Source organism: Canis lupus, chromosome 20, assembly GCF_003254725.2.
Source record: "Canis lupus dingo isolate Sandy chromosome 20, ASM325472v2, whole genome shotgun sequence".
Lineage (NCBI taxonomy): Eukaryota > Metazoa > Chordata > Mammalia > Carnivora > Canidae > Canis > Canis lupus.
Window position 1 is genome coordinate 57,351,802 of NC_064262.1, and position 19,275 is coordinate 57,371,076.

A 19,275-nucleotide genomic window follows, 5' to 3' on the forward strand; every position below is an offset into this window, starting at 1 on the left:
CGAAGCCAGACGCTAAACCGCTGAGCCCCCCGGGAGTCCTGGGACACCTGTTGTAGAGTATTGTTAGAGACAAATCGGAAATAGCAATATGAACTCACACTCTTCAGAATCGGTCATGTCCAACTGATCACTTAAGTAGCCGTTAAGCAGTTTTGCACCAAATATCAGTGCACAGGAACTGAAGAGGTGTCCCCAGTACCCAGTATCCACAGTCACGGATGCTCCTCTCTGCCCCAGGGAACGTGGGCTCTCTGGAGAATAGTTGGTTTTGCATCTTGAGGCCAGGAGGGCGCACTGCGGGCGTGGACCGTCATTGTGAGGAGGCAGGGGTGCTTCTCCACGTCCTGGGGGATGGTGAAGGCCACACGGGAGCCCGCACAGAGGTATCCTTCATCAATAATGATTATAACTAATTAAAACTACCTGAGTCTGAATGCCATGAATCCAAAATTATCTTTAAAAGGCAAGAACAAAATAAAATAAAATAAAAGGCAAGAACAAAGTTTATACTGTATCCAGGCCTGATTCATTCAGATGAACCAGTTTTTAGCATCCCCACATAAAAAGTCTGGGATCTTCTTATCCCATGAGATAGATTCAGGGTGATCCCAACTATATAAAAAGATTCTATGGGAGTCCCCGGGTGCCTCACTGGTTTAACACCTGCCTTCAGCCCAGGGAGTAACCCTGGGGTCCCGGGATCGAGCCCTGCATTGGGCTCCCTGCAAAGAGCCTTCTTCTCCCTCTGCCTGTGTCTCTGCCTCTCTCTGTGTCTCTCATGAATAAATAAATAAAATATTAAAAAAAATCTACTGTTTGTAAAAAACAAATGAGGAACAAAAGGCCAATAAAGAAATACACTAAAGCATTAACACTAGTTATTTTCGGAGAGTTAGACCACAGGTGATTGTCATATTCTTTTTTGCATTTTTCTGGTATTTCCAAGATTTCCTCCTTTATTTTTCGTACATTACTTTTAAAAGATTTATTTATTTATTTATTAATGAGAGACACAGAGAGGGCAGCCTCGGGGGTGCAGTGGTTTAGCGCCGCCTGCAGCGCAGGGTGTGATCCTGGAGACCTGGGATCGGGTCCTGAGTATGGCTCCCTGCATTGAGCCTGCTTCTCCCTCTGCCTGTCTCTGCCCCCCTCTCTCTCTCTGTATCTCTCATAAATAAGTAAATTTTAAAGAATCCTTAAAAAAAAATGAGAGACACAGAGAGAGAGAGAGACTTGGGGTTGTCATGAGAAGTGAGGGACAGTGCAAAATTAAACCGTGGAGCCCTTTGTTCCAAAATTATTACCCATGTCAAGATTGTGACAGCAGAGCCTGAAGTCAAGTGCCGGGCCCTGGATGAGCCCTTGGACGGCGCCCAATGACGCTGGCTGCAGGTGGGATCCACAACAGGGGGGCCCATTCCAGGTCTGCTTTGGGGGTGAAGAGCTGATCAGGGGGTTTGGATCGAGACTGGACACCGAGGTGGGATGCCTCGCCTGGGGCTGCCCTGGGTGTCATTGGGCCGTGCACCCCTGCCCCCAACAAAAATCCCTTCTCCGTGGGAGTGAGCAGGCCTGAGCCCGCGGGTGTGTGTGTGTGTGTGTGTGTGTGTCTCCCAGACACTTATCAGGTGCTAAGTCGTCGCAGATGTTGTGGGAGCATGTCCTGGAGTCCTGTGTGCAGGTAAGGGACCCGGAGAGCCTCAGCCCACCTGCGGGGATGACCTGTCTACACAGGGGTCGCCGGCCTGTGGCTCCAGACCCCAAGACGCTCTTCCTGACTCCGGGTCGGGTCGCAGCCCCTCCTCCAGGAACCCCTCCGCCTGGCTGCCGCCCTCCCCCCGCCCCGGGTTTCTGCTCCCCCGCCTCCCGAGGCCCCTGCTGGGGCACCCGGCACTCCGGCCCTGCGCGGGCCCGCGGGCTGCCACCGGCCGCTCCGCCCAGCGGCACCGGCCCCAGGGCTCGCTTGCTCCGCTCCTCCCCGGCCCCCGCGCCCCTGGCCCCGCCCCCGCGCACCTAGCCCCGCCCCCCGCGTAGTTGGCCCCGCCCCGTCCGCTCCCCTGGCCCCGCCCCGGCCCCGCCCATCGCCCCGCCCCGCGGCCGCCGCACCGACAAGATGGCGGCGGGTGGGAGCGGCGGGCGCGCGTCGTGCCCGCCGGGGGTCGGCCCGGGCGCGGGGGGCGGCCCGGGGCCCAGCGCCAACGCCGCCGCGGCCCCCGGCAACGCGGCCGCCGCCGCCGCCCCGGCCCCCGCCGCCCCCGGGCCGCCCCCCGCGCCTGTGCCGGGGCCGGGGCCGGGGCCGGGGCCGGGGCCGGGGTCGGGGCCGGGCGCGCAGGCCGCGGCGGGCGGGGAGCGGGCGGCCGAGGAGCCGGGGGCGGCGGCGCTGCTGCGCGAGCCCGTCTACAACTGGCAGGCCACCAAGCCCACGCTGAAGGAGCGCTTCGCCTTCCTCTTCAACAACGAGGTGCTCTGCGACGTGCACTTCCTGGTGGGCAAGGGGCTCGGCGCGCAGCGCATCCCGGCGCACAGGTGGGCCCCCGCCGCCCGGCCCCGCCCCGCCCCGCCCCGCAGGCCCCCGCCCCCGCCCGCTGACCCCCGGGCCCCCCGCAGGCCCCCGACTGGCGACGCCCCGCCCGCCGCCCAGCCCATGCTCTCCGGCACCGCCACCCACCCGCTGCCCCGTGACCCGCACCGGGGGCCCATCCTCTCCTCCGCGGGGTGACGCTCAGTGCCCGAGCCCTGACCCCCAGCCCCGGGGCCTCTCCGGCTGGCCCAGGCCCCGTCCCCAGGCCGCGGGGGGGGGGGGCTGCTGTCAGACCTGGTCACTCGGTGTCCCCCACTGTCCTCCCCGCTGCCCTCCAGGGAGCTGGGGGTGGGGCCGGCTGCCGGGGCTGCACGGGGAGGGCCTGGGGCTGCCCCTGGCCTGGAGGTCCACAGCCTCCCTGCCCTCCCGACATGTGGCCTTTATTTCACCTGCGCCGTTTGAGGTTTTTCTTTCTGGCTTTTTCTTGGTTATTTATGTGTAACTGGATCTAGATTCCTGTCCGCAGAAGGTTCCAGGCCTGTGGCTGGGTCCCCAGGACCTCCCGCGGCCCCTCCTCCCCTGTGTGTGTGTCCGTGCACGCTCGCCCTCCTCGCCCTCCCGCGATGCCCACACGGGCCTCACGCGCACCCAGGCCTGCAGTAGGGGGGCTGGTCCGTGTGCCGCCTCACCCCCCACTTCCTCCCTCATGCCCGCCCGGCTCCTAAATACTGCTCAGCCCCAGTCTGGCCTTAAAGGCTGTTCCCCTTCTCCACCAGTCTTGAGGGGACACATGGAAACATGAGATGCGTCCGGGGAGGCTGCATGAGCTCCGGTGCCTGTGACCCGAGCCCCTGGGGGATGGAGCCGGAAACGGTGGGCGGTGGGCGCAGCCGGAAACCCCACAGGGAGCTGGAGAGGGGACCTCAGGGTTCCTTCTTCAGGGGAGCGAGCCTCCCCACCCCCCCCCACCCCCCCACCCCCCCCACCCCCCGCGCCTGTAACCTCAGGACATGTACTCGACTGTGTGCCTATTGGTGAAGTAGGATGAGGGAGGTGGATGTGGGGACCCCAGGGAAAGGGGGGGCGGGTGTGGAGTGGCTGGGAGCGAGCACTCTGCCCATGAGGTCAGCAGGCATATTTGGTGAGATTTTCTGGGAGCAGGAGGGGGATACAGGCCCCAGCAGGGGATGATGGGGATCCATACCCAGAGCAGGGTGGGGGGCAGGGGCTGGAGACCGGAGGAGCTGGGCCCGCAGGAGCCAGGGGCACGAGCGCCAGAGGGACAGCATCCGCCCTGAAGGGGAGAGCGGCCGCAGGTGGAGCCCGCAGGCGCCTGGGGGGCGGTAGGAGCAGCAGCAGGGGGGGTTCAGGCTCCCCTGAGGGGGGCGGCGGCAGTGGCCCCCGACCCAGGCTCCAGCATCCTGGGGTGGCCGGCAGTGGCAAGGACACCTGGAGGGCGGAGACCCCTGGCCACGAGCAGGCCTCGGCCCTGTGTCCAGGTCTGTGGCAGGCGGGACCCAGCGGTGGGACAGGGGTGGGGCTTAGGAATGATCCAGACGAGCCTCCCCGCAGGTGGGGTCTGGGATGAGGCCCCCTTGGGCGCGGGGTGGGGGCTCCACCTGACATTCGCCTGCAGACTGGCCCACCCGCGGACCCGTGCTTCTCAGGCCCCTGCGGCTCCGTGCCCAAGCCTGGCTCCCCGGGAGTGCCTTGCGGGTCCCTGCAGCGCCGATTGTCCCCCGGGCCCTCGCTGCCCACGTGTGCGTGACGTCAGCGGGTCCAGGTCCGGTGGACGGCCCGCTCCTGTCCCGTTGCCCCGGCATGATGCCGCACTCCAGCCTCGACTGACAGAAGGTTCTAGTTCTTTTTGTTTTCAGCCTTTGGGTTGTTATTTTGTACCCAGTGGTGAAATGTTACCTGCGGGGATGAGGCAGTGACCCTGGGCTTCCCGTGCCTCAGTTTCCCTGCCTGTGAGCCAGGGCTGACCACTCAGATGCCTCCACCCCAGGACCTCGGACTTGGTGACCCAGCCAGTGGTTATCAGCTGGGCCGGGGTGAGCTTGAATACAGGGGGGCACCCGCTCCAGGGCTGACGTTAGCGGCCCGGAGGCCGTGGTGGGAGCAGCAGTGGCTGCATCCGGCGGGGGGACAGGGGCTCGGAGCCCCGCTGGTGCAGGGGTGCTCTCCGCCCGGACCCCCCCTCCCCCCCGCTCCTCAGGGCTGGATCTGGGGACTTGCTGGTAGAGAAGTGAGCGGGAAGCGGCGGACGGTAACGCGATGGTGGGGAAGGCGGACGTACCCCTTAGCCGGGGCTCGAGGTCAACCTGAGTGTCATGTCAGGTGGCTTCAGGGGCCCCTGGTGGGACGGGACCTCAGGGCACCTGGCCTCCGTGTGTTCTTGCCCCAACCCATAACCCCAGGGTAGTGGGTTCAGGATTCACTGGTGGCCCCACAGACGTGTGTCCCTGTCCGCATCCCTGAAACCATGAGCATGACCTGATTTGGAGAAAGGATCTTGCAGAGGTGATTAAGGGAAGGGTCTGGAGACGAGCTCATCTGGGTTATCCGGTGGGTTCTAAACCCAGTGACACGTGTCCTCCTAAGAGGCACAGGGGAGAAGCCCCGTGGTGAGCATGGGGCAGACACTGGGGTGCCGTGGCCGCTCGCCAGGAGCCCCGGGCCCGGAGCTAGAAGGGGCAGGGAGGACCCTCGGGGGGGCCCTGCCCACGTCCATCTGGGACTTGTGCTCCGGGACTGGGAGGGGGTGAAATGCTGTTGTCTCGGGCCGCTCAGCCGTCCCAGGAAACCGAAATACCCAGACCGAAGAGCACCCGACAAACCCACATCGGGGACTTGCAGCAGGACACCTGGCCAGGTGGCTGTCAAGGTCACAAGAAGCCCGGAAAGGTGACTCACGCTAGAGGCACCTGAGGAGGTGATCGGATGTCACGTGGGACCCCAGGTGGCGTCCCGGGGTGGAGGGAGGTGACATGGGCACCCCCGCTGAGGCTGACCCCAGAAGGCAGAGCGAACTGCAGGGCAGGCCCTCCCGTGGGGGCCCAGGGCCAGGGTTGGGTGGGCGTGGCCGGGCTCACAGTGGCTCGGGCGCTGGGTGCAGGCTGGTGGGGGGACAGGGCGCTGGGCCCTCCCAGAGGCTGTGCTTGGCCTCCCCCCTGTACTTGGTCCCCCCTTTGGCTCTGAGCCCCCGTCATGGTGCGCAGGGCCGGGAGGAGGCCCCGCGTGCGGCCGGTGCCCCGGGAGGAGCTCTCGGCCTGACCCGGCTGCGGCGTGCACGTGTGGGCGGCTCCGAGGACGGCCTGAGCGCCCCCGGGGGCAGCACTCCTGGGTGAGGGGTCCCTGGGCCGGAGCCGCCCACGGCCGGTTCACTTGCGGGCCGCTCCACCCGGGTCTCGTTTCACTGATTGCTCCCGCAGGATCGGAGCCTGCTCCGGTGTTGTCAGGACCGCTGAGGCCCGTCCCCAGTTGTGCTTTGTCCCGACTTCGGGCTGGTCCCGGTCGCCCACGGGCATCGTCGCCCCCGCCCCACCTGCGCCCGGACGGCGCACACAGCCTCCGGCCGCTTACTTCGTGGTGCCCAGCGGGCCGCAGGGGCCGTGCGCACGGCAGGGACCCAGCACGGCCGCGTGTGCAAATAAACCTTTATTTGCAGAAACAGTGTCCGGCGGTCGTCCGGCCCCCAGGCAGGCGGGGCCCGTGGCCTGGGGAGTCAGCGTGTCAAGTGCTGAAGGAATTTCCTGGGGCGATGGGCCCGGGGTACCAGGCTGGGGAGAGCGGGGTGCGGGGTGGGAGTGGGAGCGCTCTCCGTTTGTTCAGGGCATTTTCTCGTGTTCCTAGGATGGTTTTGCACGTTTATAGCTGAGTTTTGCTCACTTCTTTTTTTTCCTTTTTGTGAATGACGTTCATCGTATTTCCAGGTTCTTGCGGGGAAGCTGAGTGGTTCCGACCTGTTTACGTCTGTCTCATGTGAACGATTTCTGTGTGAACCCTTGTTCGTGTTCACGGCCGTTCAGTGGGTTCTGTGGTCTGGCGCCGTCCGGTAGACTTTTCTATGATCCTAGGAAGGTTCTAGGTTTACGCCATCCTGTGCTAGCTGCACGTGGCGACTTAAGATATAGCTGTCACAACTGAGGAGTTGTACTTTTAAATTAATTAATTTTGAAAGATATTATTTATTTATTCATGAGAGACCCAGAGAGAGGCGGAGACACAGGCACAGGGAGAAGCAGGCTCCATGCAGGGAGCCTGACGCGGGACTCGATCCCGGGACCCGATCCCAGGACCTGGGGTCACGCCCTGGGCTGAAGGCAGGCTCTCCACCGCAGAGCCCCCTGGGCGTCCACTCCCCTAACCTAATTTAATCTTAAGTTGGATTTATTTTTTAATTTTTTTAAAATTTTATTTATTTATGATAGTCACAGAGAGAGAGAGAGAGGCAGAGACCCAGGCAGAGGGAGAAGCAGGCTCCATGCTGGGAGCCCGATGCGGGACTCGATCCCAGGACTCCAGGATCGCGCCCTGGGCCAAAGGCAGGCGCCAAACCGCTGCGCCACTCAGGGATCCCTTAATTTGGATTTAAATGGCCTGTGTGTCCAGGAGCAACCACGTTGGACGGCGCAGCCCTAGAATTTCAGCATTGGGAAACCAGGTCCCGTGCAGCTGGTTCCCCTTCCTCCCTCCCGTTTCTGCCTCCTGGGCTCCCCCTCCTCCCCGGGGGGCAGGAGCCCCTGTGCTTTCCCAGACAGGTGTGGCCCGGGTGCTGGTGTGCTCCCTGCTGGCTCAGTGTCCGTGGGGCGGGGTGCAGGGAGCCACCAGGCCCTTTCTGCAGAGTGGCCTGTTGGCCTGACCGTGTCCACGCAGAAGGCGGCCAGGGCAGTGTGAGTGTGGCCGCGCCCCCAGAGCTCGCCTCCTGCGTGCTCGCCGCCGGCCCGACCCGCCGTCCGTTCTCCAGTTCTGCTGACTTTAGGAATTTCACGTAATCAGAGTGCGGTCATCTTCGGTCTGGCTTCTTTATGGCTTTGGAGATGCATCCACGCGGTGTGCGTATCCGTACGTTCGGCCCTTGAGCGACGCGGGTGGGTGGAGGCGCCTCTCCCGCAGCCAGAAGTCCGGGTGTCACGTTCCAGGCCTCGGAGCTCACCCGCCGGCCGCCTGGGGTGGACGGGGAGCCTGGGGCAACGCGGACCGTGGATTAACACGGGTCCATCTGCGTCCCGGATCGTGTGCTGCGTCCGTGGAACGGAGGGCATCGTCAGGACGAGCGGGCCGGCGCTGCCCTCGCGGAGGAGCACCCGCGCCCTGAAGCCCGCATGCTCAAGGGCCGGCCAAGCCCGGCTCCTTTTCCTTCATGTTTTAATTTAGCTCCGTCTCCGTGGGGGGGACGATCCCAGGCAGGCTCCCCGCCGGGCTGCTCCGCCCTCCCGTCTCCGGGGCGAGTCTGCCCAGGTCGCTGTGACTTCTGAACTGGGGGCTTCCCTTTGGGGAGAGGTTCCCGGGGCCCGCCGTCCTGTGCTGCTGTGTGTCCCCGCCTCTCCGTGTGGCGCGTTGGCGCCCGCGGCCCCGAGGATGCCATCCGGGCGTCCGAGCCGTGTGTCTTCGCCACGGAAGACCGCCTTGCAAACCCTTCACGTCCGTGGGCTCCCCGTGCCCCCGGGCCCTGGCTCGCGGCTTCCTTCTGCCCGTGGGTTGGGCCTGCCCCGCGTTGTCTGGCCCCTGGGCCGGGAGCCCCCCCTCCGTCTGCCTCGGGCGTCTGGGGACGCGGCTGCCGGGCTGTGACCGTCCCTGGTGCTGGCGCCCTCCGACCGCCTCGTCCCGCCCTCGGGCCTGTTGGGCTCGCCTGTGACCCTCCCCAGGGCTCAGCTGGGGGAGGACAGTCCCGGTCACGGTGGCTTTCGTGTCGTCACTGCCTCTGCGTCTGGTCGCCGAATTCTAGAGGGAGGCGCCGTCCCTTCTCCCTTGTCCCCACTCACTAATGACGTGCTGGTCCATCCTCACGGCCTCCGGGCTCTGCCTCACCATCTGTCTTACCGCGCGGTGGGCGCCCCAGATGTGGCCGCGGGGAGCGCTCGGCCTTGGCGCCGCGTCCTACAGCGCGGTCCTGCCCTGCGGTCCTGCCCCGGGCCTCGGCCTCCCCGGCGCGTTGCTGTGGTCGAGGGCGCGGGGCTTCCCTGGCCCCCAGGCACACAGACCGGCCCGGCCGCCGCCCCTCGGGGCTCCCTCTCCCCGCCTCGTTCAGGTGGCTCGTCATTGCTCTGCTCTTATTTCAAGTTTTTAAATCCGGGTGAAATATTCGTGACATGAGATTCACCGCCGTAACCGTCTCTGAGCGCACAGCCCGGGGCACGGAGCGCACTCACCCCACCGCGCAGAACCTTCCATCTCCCCACATGGAGCCCCCGCCCCTGGCTCCCGCCACCTCCTGTCTCTGTGGACGGGCCTCCTCTGGGGGCCTTCTGGGAGTGGGGTCCTGCGGGAGGCGTCCTTCTGGTCTGGGTCCCCTCCCTGAGCCCGGTGTCCTCGGGGTCCGTCCACGTGGGGCAGGTTTCGGGGTCCCTTCCTCCCCGGGGCTGGGTCACATCCCGGGTGTGGACGGACCGCTCTGCTCCCATGGATGGACACCCGGTGCTGCCTCTTTTGGCCACGGGGACACCAGCTCCGAACACAGACGTGCCCTGGGTGTGAAACCTCTGAGTCACGCGGGGCTGGTGTGTGGCCATCAGAGGAGCCGCGGCCACACCAGGGTCCTGCTGTCTCTGCATCTGTGTCACCTTGTCATGGTCTCTGGGTGTCTTCTGGGCTGCCGTTGGCAGGCTGAGCTGGCGTCTCCCCGGGGCACCTGCATCTGGGAGGAGGGACCGTGACCCTGGGGGCTGAGGCAGGGGTGAGCAGAGGGCCGGGGGGCGGGGGGGGTAGTGGTATGGGGCCGACCTGCGGCCCGTGCGGTGGCCTGTCCAGGGCCCTGGGACAGCGTCAGGCGGGGGGTGCACCCCCCCAGGTGCGGGCAGCGGCCTCTCCTGCAGGCGATCAAGGTGCTTGTTTAAATCTGGAAAGAAAGGAACAGGAAGGCACCTATTTAGGATGGATGGTGGGATGGATGGCCTGTGGGAGGGCAGAGGGGCTGGGCCGCCCCAGTGAGTGCCGGGTGGGGGGGGTAGGAGGGAGGAGGAGGCCAGGGTGGAGAGCAAGGAGGCCCCGGGTCGCAGGTGACACTGCCTCCCGGGCTCCGGGGGGGCCCTTGCTGGCCTCACTCCTGGGATCTGCGTGTCCCCGGGCGGTGGGCTCATCCCCTGGTGTCTGCGCCTGTGTCCCGAGGCCCCTCTTACGAGGACGCGGGCATGGGGTCGGCCCCCGTAGGACGGGAACCAGTCACACGGACAGAGACTGTTTCCAGGTGAGGCCCTCCTGCGGCTTTCCGGTGGACGTGACTTTGGGGGAGGCCGTTCGCCCCGGTGTCCTCGGTTCCCATCGGGCCGTCTCGGGTCTGGTCTCGGGTCTGGTCCTTGGCCCGGTCAAGCCCTGCGCGCCCTGCGGCCCCCTCGGGGCTGGGAGATGCGCCCGGGGGGAGGAGATGGTGGGGGCTGGGGCAGGGCGGAGGCCTCCAGCCGGGGTCGCGGGAACCTCGGGCAGGCTGCTCCGAGCCCTGCGTGTGTCGGGGTGGGGACCCCGGGCGGGTGTGATGCGGGGCCCGTGGACCTGGGTCCGGCCCTCGTGGGCGTCCGAGGTGGGGGGGCAGCGCCAGCCTGGGCTGGGTCAGGAGGCCCCCGACCCCCCAGCCCCAGGCAGGGGTCCAGCGGGGTGCCTCACGGCTTGTCCTCACCCACGGGGCACCCGTCCTCGAGTGGAGAGGACATGGCCGGTGGGGCCCACGTGGTCACCTCGCGGCCACCACCTCGTAACGCTGCCCTGGGCTCCTGCCCTTCCCTGGGCCCCCGCCCGCCCGGGGCCCTGCCAAGCCTTCCCCGACCCCCCCCAGGCCGTGCCCTTGACCGGGTCTGCCCCCTGGGCGAAGGCGGGATGGGCGCTGCGGGGGCACGGGGGGGGGCGTGGGGTGGGGATTGCACGTGTCCGCCCGCCCCTTGCCACCTTCCTTCTGGAAGCATCTGCCAGCAGTGCTCGCGGCCGGTGTGTGCTCTGTGCTGGGCCCGGTGCCCCAGACTCGGGGCCGGGAACCGGCGGGCGCGCGGAGGGTCACCAGGCTCCTCTCTGACGCCAGGTTCGTGCTGGCCGTGGGCAGTGCCGTGTTCGACGCCATGTTCAACGGGGGAATGGCCACCACGTCCACGGAGATCGAGCTGCCCGACGTGGAGCCGGCCGCCTTCCTGGCGCTGCTCAAGTAAGACTTTCTAGATCTTTCACCGTGGGGTGGGGCGGGGCAGCCTGTCGCTGTCAGAAAGTAGCCGGAGGTAAGGAGACCCCCAGGGACAGGCCCGAGCCCCGGCCCCGCGGGATCTCCAGAGCCGCCTGTGCAGCGGTGGGGGGGTGCCCTGGAGGCCCCGCCCCACCGTCACGTGTGTGTATCTCGACGTGTGCTGCACACGCGTACGGTTCGCCCTTTGGCGGTGTGCTCCGCGCTGGTCTGCACTGCGTCCCCAGGGTTGGCGTCTCTCTGCGCCTGCTACCGCCACCTCCCGTCACCCCCCAGCCCCCGGCCCCCCGGCGCCCCTCCCCATCCTGGACGGGTCACACCCGTGGACTCACACCCCGTGGGGCCTCCTGTGTCTGGTCCCTCCAAGAGCGTTGGGAGCGCAGGCGAGTCCCCGTTCTCACCCTGTCGTCAGCAGGGGCTTTGGAAGAAGTGAGGTCACCTCCACCTCCAGGTTTTCCTTCTTGAGCCTCAGCAGCATTCCCTCCCGGGGTTAGTGGAAGAGCAGCGGGCGGGGGCCTGGCTGTCCCCAGGGGCTGTCCCCACTCCGCGGGGCGCGGGCTCCAGCTTCCAGAAATGCCGAGTGTAAAGGGCGTGGGGACTGACAGTCTGCCCCACGCAGGTAAAACATCTTTTGAAACGCAGAGTTTTTTTCTCTCATGATTATAAAGATGACGTAGGCTCGCAGAGGGAGAGGAAGGAAGGAAGGAAGGAAAAAATAAAGGAGAGAGGGGAGCTGGCCCCATCCGCCGTGCCCACGCGGGAGGCCTGCCTGTGCGTCTGGGGCGGCCGCCCTCTGCCCTGTGCCCTCCTCCCTCCCGCCGTCACGGCTTACTGATGGGCAGCATTGTATTCTGGTTGGTTCCATCTGTGGATGCCCCTTAATCCTTGACGCTGTCTGGTGTGGTCAGTCCTGTGTGCCACTCCCATCTCCCTGATGACAGCAGTTTGGGGAACAGTCTCATGAGTTTGTCGTCCCGTAGCTCCTCAGGTTGCCTACACCTGGGGCACGTGACTCCGTCTCCACCACTCACCCTGCCGCTGCCATCGTGAAAGCAGCCACGAGGATTTGTAAACGGTGGGGGAGGCCATGTGCCAATAAAACTTTATTTACAAAACAGGTGACAAAACCATGATGAGCTATCACTTCGTACCCACCAGGGCATCTGTGATGAAAAACTAAAGGAAGAGAACAAGGATCAGTGAGGGGTGGGGGTTGGGGCCCTTGTGCACGCGGCCGGGGGGACGTGAGACGGGCCGCCTCTGCGGAAGAGTCGAGGGCCCTCAGGAGGCTTGCACGTAGGTCACGTGGGACCCAGCAATTCCACTCCTGGATATCTTTTTTTTTTTTTTTTTAAGATTTTATTGGGACACCTGGGGGGCTCAGCAGTTGAGCATCTGCCTTCGGCCCAGGGTGTGACCCCGGGGTCCCGGGATCGAGTCCCACATCTGGCTCCTCGCAGGGACCTGCTTCTCCCTCTGCCTGTGTCTCTGCCTCTGTGTCTCTCAGGAATAAATACATGAAATCTCCGAGGTGGGACTCAATCCCAGGACCCCGGGGTCACATCCTGAGGCCAAGGCAGATGCTTAACCACTGAGCCACCCAGGTGTCCCCACTCCTGCAGCTCTAGGAGAGTCCTAAAAGCAGGGGCTTGCACACCTGTGTGCACAGTAGCATGATCCACACAGGGGGACACAATTCAAGTGTCCATGCACAGATGAAGGCTAAGCACCATGTGTCCGTCCACACGTTAGAATGTTAACACGGACGGACCTCAAGGACACCTGGGCTCAGGGAGGGGACCCAGACCCAGAAGGACGCCTCCCGCAGGACCCCACTCCCAGGAGGTCCCCAGGAGGAGGCCCGTCCACAGAGACAGGAGGTGGTGGTGGGAGCCGGGGAGTCAGTGCTTCCTGGGGACGGGGTCTCCGTGTGGGGAGATGGAAGGTTCTGGAGACGGTGGTGGGGGTGGGTGCAGGGTGGGGTGAGTGTGCTTCGTGCCCTGAGCTGTGCCCCTACAGGGGGCTACGGTAGTATAATTCACGCTGTGTACATTTTTTTAAGGTTTTATTTAAGTGATTTGTGTCCCCGATGTGGGGCTTGCACTCGTGACCCCGAGATGACACGCTGCATGCTCTTCTGACTGAGCCAGCCAGACGCCCCCATATTGTGTGTATTTTATTGCCATTTTAAAAATAAATAAAAGAGATGTTCATTAAAAAACACAGACAGGTGACAGGTTACAATTTGCCGAAACCCTGGCTTCCACTGAACTGCGGCGGGCTGCCGGTCTCCGGCCACAGCCTCCCTCTGGCTCCCCGGGGTTCGGGTCCCTACTGCTGAGCTGCCCCCCCAGGGTCGATGCTGTCCCAGCTGGTGTGTGAGGGGCTCCGTCCTGGCGCCCGTGCTGGCCGTCCTGGTCACAGGTGTCCCTGCTGCACTGCTGACCTCGGGGTTGGGGCCTGGGCGCTGTGGGGTTTTGAGCAGCCTCCCCGGTCACCTTGGGTCTGGGGTCTCCCTGACCCTACAGGATTATAGCTGCTGACGTGTGGGGCTGTGTTTGGCTTCTGGCACATTCTCCGGGGGACGGGGGACCCCGGACATGGGCACACCCTTCCAGGCTTTGCTCCTGCGGCTCCTTCATTCTGCATTCCCGCTGGCTTCGTACGAGGGATCTGATTCCTCCACCACCTTGTTTTTAAAAAATTTACCCCACTGTCCTGCTTCAAGTCCGGAGGTGGCGCTGGTCATGTGTCCAGGACCTGACTCAGGCTGGCGTTTCTGGTCCTGTGACGTCCAGGCCCAGGGGTGCGGAGAGCTCCGGGGATCCCAGGGCAGAGGCCTCCAGAGGGGCCGGTGGCCTTGGGCACTGGGGTCCTGGCCTGGGGGCGTCCCGCCGGGAAGGAAGCGGGCCTGCTGGATAGACCCGTGTCCTGGTGGCCGGTGGGTGGGGTCGCCGCCGGCTGGTCTGGCAGATAAGGGTCTTTGCCAGGTCCTATCTGCGGGGCACAGCGACAGGTGCCGGTTCTGGAAGGCTCCGGCTGGGCCGGGGGGCGGGGGCTGGAGCGGCGCCTGCCAGCTGCGTCCGCTGGTCCTAGTGTCCTGTCCCCTTAGGTTTCTCTACTCGGATGAGGTTCAGATCGGACCCGAGACCGTCATGACCACGCTGTACACCGCCAAGAAGTACGCGGTGCCCGCGCTCGAGGCCCACTGCGTGGAGTTCCTGAAGAAGAACCTCCGGGCTGACAACGCGTTCATGCTGCTCACGCAGGTGCGGGCAGCGGGGGGGGGGGTCCGGGGGGGATTAGGGGTGCGTGGGGCGGGGGGAGGCAGGAGTTCGGGAGGTTGTGGGGCGCGGGTGCACGGGGGTGGGGGACACGAGGCCGGCTGAGGATGCGCGTGTGCAGGGCAAGGACACAGGTGCGTGGGCTCCGGCGAGGGGGGGGATGAGGGGGCGCAGGGCGGGGGCGGAGGGGGCAGGTAGGGACGCGGTGCGCAGGGCTACGTGAGGAAGCAGAGGAAGCGGGTGTGCGGGCGCTTCAGGGCGCGATGCTCTGAGAACGCAGGTGCGGGGGGGGGGGGGGGGGTGCGAGGAGGGACCCAGAGACCAGAGGCAAGCGGGGCAGGTGAGGATGCTGGGACCGTGCAAATGTGGGGGGCGGGGACGGGAGCCAGAGGCCCCCGAGGGGGGTGGGGGGTTCGGGGAGTGGGTCTCCGTTTAACATCCCTTAGATTCTGCAGCCGAGCGCCTGCCCCCGCGGCGCGCTGACCCGGGCCTTCCAGCAGGCGCCTGGTTTCCCGCAGGCATTTGGAGGCCCCTCTTCAGGGTCCCGGGTGGGAGAAAGGGTTTTCTCATTTCATCATTCGGTTCCTTTGAGGTCGCTTTCAGGCCCCGTGGCGCCGGGGGTTGGGGTGGGGTTGGCGTGGGGTTGGCGAGGCCTCGGGGGCACAGGCGGGCAGGGGACAGGCCCGCCGGGGCAGGGGGGCTGTCCCGGGGCGGCCCCCGCACTGTCTCCAGACGCGTGGGTCGTCCGGTCGTCCAGGTTGCTCTGCGGCGCTGAGCCAGGCCTGTCGGGAGGCCCGGAGCTGCCCCGGCAGCCAGGCCGGGGGTGGACGTGAGCGGCCGTAGGGTTGTGCTGGGCAGGAGCTGGAATCTTCCCCGCCGCCCCGCCCGCCCCCCATCCTGTGCGCAGGTTCCCGATGGAGCCGTCTCCGGCGGTCAGGGCTGCACTGCGTCCTGTCCCCGGGCTTCCTGCCCCCTGGGGCCTGTCCTGTCGGCCTCGGCCGGTCCCGGGGCTGCTCAGTCTGGGCACCGTGGCCCCCGCGGGACTTGAACTCCATGGCAGGTTTGAGCCAGAGGGCGTCTGGGGCCCCCGCCCGGGCAGCGTGTTGACGTGCTCCCCCTCGCCAGGCACGACTCTTCGACGAACCGCAGCTGGCCAGCCTGTGCCTGGAAAACATCGACAAGAACACCGCCGACGCCATCACTGCCGAGGGCTTCACGGACATCGACCTGGGTGAGGCCCCGGGGCAGGTTTGGGCGGGGGGTGGCGCCCGCCGAGGGCGCGCGGGGCGCTGAGGTGTCCCCTCCCGCAGACACGCTGGTGGCCGTGCTGGAGCGGGACACCCTGGGCATTCGCGAGGTGCGCCTGTTCAGCGCCGTCGTGCGCTGGTCTGAGGCCGAGTGCCAGCGGCAGCAGCTGCCCGTGACGCCCGAGAACAAGCGCAAGGTGCTGGGCAAGGCGCTCGCCCTCATCCGCTTCCCGCTCATGACCATCGAGGAGTTTGCCGCAGGTAACGGTCAGGGGGCGGGGGCCGCTCGGCAGGAGCACGGCCCCCGGGGGCCCCAGGTGTGACTCGGTCACGGCGCTCCGGCGGCCGCCCGAGCCAGCTGCGGGACACAGGTGTGCCCGTTTGCCGAGGACGCGCCCGCCGCGCTCACGTGGACGGCTGGCAGCCCGTCGGTGTGAACACAGAACAGCCCACCGCCGCCCCCGATGGGCGTCTGGGTTTCCTCCCCTCCACGTCTCGAGTGTCCCTGTGTGTGCGCCCACTGAGGGCCCCATCTCGGGTTCGCGTCCTGGGGACGGGCCTGCAAGGGGTGGGAGGGGGCTGGCGAGGGGGTGCCCGGCCGGGCTTCCTGCCCCGTGTGGACGCAGTGCTGGCAGCGGTGCCTGACTTGGAGCCGTACCCCACCCGGGGCTGGAGGGTCCGGGACGAGGCCCCGTGTCAGCCTGGTGGCCGGTGCAGACCTAGGGTCTCGTGTCTCCGTGCGCCCCGCTTCCCTGCTCGGCGTTGCCAGATTTAGCAACGACGGTAACTAGCTGTTTAGCGCGAGGATCTGCCGTGTGGGACGCACTGACCCTGCAGATGAGTCCTCTGACCTGAAGCTCAGGCTTCCAGGTCCCGCGTCGTAGCTGGCCTCCGCACGTCACGTCAGCGTGGGGGCAGAGCTGCGTCCGTTCCGGGATCTCCCGTGCACCTAACACTTAGCGAGGCCGTGTGTGGGCCAGGCCCCGGCTGTACGCGGTGACCTCGGTGGCCTCGGTGGCCTGGTTGTTGGGGGCGGGGCGCTGTCCTGGGCTGGGAGCAGCGTTGTGAAGAGGTGGCCCCAGATACGGCTCAGAGGGCCCGAGGGCACCAGGGTGCCGGAGACAGAGCTGCCCTGTCCCATCCCAACACCCCTGGGAGCCCTGCGGGGCCCCCGTCTCCAGCCTGGCTTGCACCCCAAAACCGCTCTCGGGGGTCCGCCTGCCCACCTGGCTGCCGAGCCCCCGGGGCCCCAAGCGCTACAGGTGCCGTCCGCTCGCCCTTGGCGTGGGGCCTGTCCTGTAAGGCCCCCAGGCCGCAGCGTCCCCCTGCTCTGCCCAGGTCCCCGGGAATGGCACTGCGTGTGTCCTCGGGGCCGGGCTGGGCCTTCTGGGCCTGTGCTCCGCGGAGGGCGCCCACGGGGCCTTGGCCCTCGTCACTCGGCCCGTCTTAGAGGCGCCCCTGCTGCTGTGTCCCGCTGGAAACACGACACTAGAGAAGCTCGCAGACTCCGCCGAGGCCGCGCTCCCGTGTACTTTCCTCCTGCATTTCCAATGCAGAGATTAAAAAGAACCATGGTTACCGCGCTGCGTTCCACGTTGTATCTTCCTTGCTCTCCGTGGGGCTGGCCCCTGGCCCGGCCGCCGTGTCCGCGCGCGGTGCTGTCACCAGCCTGCAGACCCGCTCCCCGACCCCCTCGGCCCCGCCCCGTCTCGGGGAGCCCGGGCGGGGCGGCCGGTGCTGAGCCGGGCTGGCGCTTGCTGGGGGCCCCGCGTCTCCGCGTGCGCGGCCGCCCCGCCGGCGCCGACCTCCGCCCCCTGTGCCCGCAGGGCCCGCGCAGTCGGGCATCCTCGTGGACCGCGAGGTGGTCAGCCTCTTCCTGCACTTCACCGTCAACCCCAAGCCGCGCGTCGACTTCATCGACCGGCCGCGCTGCTGCCTCCGCGGGAAGGAGTGCAGCATCAACCGCTTCCAGCAGGTGGAGAGCCGCTGGGGCTACAGCGGCACCAGCGACCGCATCAGGTGGGCCGGCGCGCGGGTGGGGGCCGTGGGGCCGCGGGGCCGGCCGTGGCTCAGCGCCCCCTCTGTCCGCCGCCCAGGTTCTCGGTCAACAAGCGCATCTTCGTGGTTGGCTTTGGGCTCTACGGCTCCATCCACGGGCCCACGGACTACCAAGTGAACATCCAGGTGCGCGCCCCCCCCGCCCCCCCCGCGGGCCTCCGTGGGGTCGGGGGCTGGTGAGCAGCGCCTGCTCCCCCCACAGATCATCCACACGGACAGCAACACCGTCCTGGGCCAGAACGACACGGGCTTCAGCTGTGACGGCTCCGCCAGCACCTTCCGCGTCATGTTCAAGGAGCCGGTGGAGGTGCTGCCCAACGTCAACTACACGGCCTGCGCCACGCTCAAGGTGCCCACCCCGACCCCAGAGCCTAGCGGGCCGCCGACGCCAGCTCTGCTGCCTCCTGGGGCCACGGGGGGCGGGGGGCCCTGGGAGGGGCTGTGCGGCTCGCCGCCGCTGGGGCCCTGGTGCCTGACCGCAGGACCCCCCACCAGGGCCCAGACTCCCACTACGGCACCAAGGGCCTGCGCAAGGTGACGCACGAGTCCCCCACGACGGGGGCCAAGACGTGCTTCACGTTCTGCTACGCGGCCGGAAACAACAACGGCACGTCCGTGGAGGACGGCCAGATCCCCGAGGTCATCTTCTACACCTAGGCCACCCGGCCCGAAGCCACCTGATGCAAGTAGGCCGCCCCCACCCACGCCGCGCCCCCGCGGTCCCCATGCTGTGTGCGCTCCCCGCCGCGGTCCCGGGCGTCAGGAGAGGGTCTCTGCTCCGTGCGGCGAGCCTGGCCGCCTGCTGAGGAGCCGGCAGGGGCTGCGAGGCGGTCCCTCAGGACTCGGGGGGCAGGGCTGGCCTGGACCCGGCCCGAGCTGAGGGTCCGCGGGGCCCCTGGGGAGGCAGTGCTGCCCGCCGCCCGCCTGGCCACAGGATTGATCGATTCCGCGTCACGTTCTCTCACCGCACACGGCAATGCACCCTGGATTCCCATTCCCTGGTAGGCGGGCTGTGGGGGCGCCCCTAGTGCGTTTGCTTGGGGTCTCGTGTTCTGGTCCATTCAGTGGGGACGCTGAGGCCACGCTGACCCTGGCCCCCGGCACACTGGCCGAAGCCCCCCAACCCCGAGGTCCCGCAGGCTGGCTTTGTGCCAGGCCCAGGCCCACCCGGTGGGCCCCGTGAGCCGCGGGCGTGGACCTCAGGCCCTGTCTGCCCGGCCGGGCAGTGCCGGGGGTCAGCCACGGTGGCCAGGTCCCCGCCTGCCCCCTGTACATACTGCAGCCCTGCCCCACCCGGCCTCTGAGTGAGCACTGTGGCCAGAGGTGCTGGAGGGCGCAGCCCCTCCCCCGTCCCCCCACCCGTGTTTCCACCCCAGTGATCCTCCTGGAAATTCCTCCCCAAAGCCATGGAAGGTGTGCCCTCCTCACACCATACCCTCAAAGGATTTTTTTAAATAAAGGAAAGAAACATAACCACGCTGAGTGCTTTTTCCTGTCGGAGGCAATGGGGCAGGACCGTGGCAGCTGAGACCTGGCTCTTCGCTCTGCAGCCGTTTCTCCCACCTTAAGATTAGGGGGCCCAGGAAGGGCCTGTGACTTCCGCCTGGGTCTAGAATCCGGCTCCTGACAGACGTCCCAGCCTCGGGGCACCCAGAGCCCTTGGGGGCTCTCCCCATGCCCTGTCCTCTGCACAAACTTCTGGTCTGCCCATCACACCCCTGCTGTCCAGCAAGGGGGGCCCCCAGGGAAGGCTCTGCTGCAGCGCGCCGCACCCACACCTTG

The 19,275-nt window shown here is 66.5% G+C and overlaps 1 protein-coding gene across 1 annotated transcript; it reads left to right on the forward strand.

The window, feature by feature from the left end:
- Positions 1 to 2,086: 2,086 nt before the first annotated feature.
- BTBD2 (BTB domain containing 2) lies at positions 2,087 to 18,966 on the forward strand. The gene is made up of 9 exons (XM_025456792.2): positions 2,087 to 2,526; positions 10,752 to 10,871; positions 14,017 to 14,173; positions 15,314 to 15,419; positions 15,499 to 15,696; positions 17,262 to 17,454; positions 17,532 to 17,619; positions 17,696 to 17,842; positions 17,989 to 18,966. Exons 1-9 carry the CDS (start codon positions 2,114 to 2,116, stop codon positions 18,148 to 18,150), a joined length of 1,584 nt encoding a protein of 527 aa, XP_025312577.1. The 5' UTR covers positions 2,087 to 2,113; the 3' UTR covers positions 18,151 to 18,966.
- Positions 18,967 to 19,275: the final 309 nt, after the last annotated feature.

Bases quoted from the DNA above. Each gene is read 5' to 3' on its own strand.
- BTBD2 (XM_025456792.2), top strand. From the start codon at position 2,114: ATGGCGGCGGGTGGGAGCGGCGGGCGCGCGTCGTGCCCGCCGGGGGTC. The intron at 2,527-10,751 runs GTGGGCCCCCGC...CTCTGACGCCAG, and splicing joins CAGCGCATCCCGGCGCACAG to GTTCGTGCTGGCCGTGGGCA. The intron at 15,697-17,261 runs GTAACGGTCAGG...CTGTGCCCGCAG, and splicing joins CATCGAGGAGTTTGCCGCAG to GGCCCGCGCAGTCGGGCATC.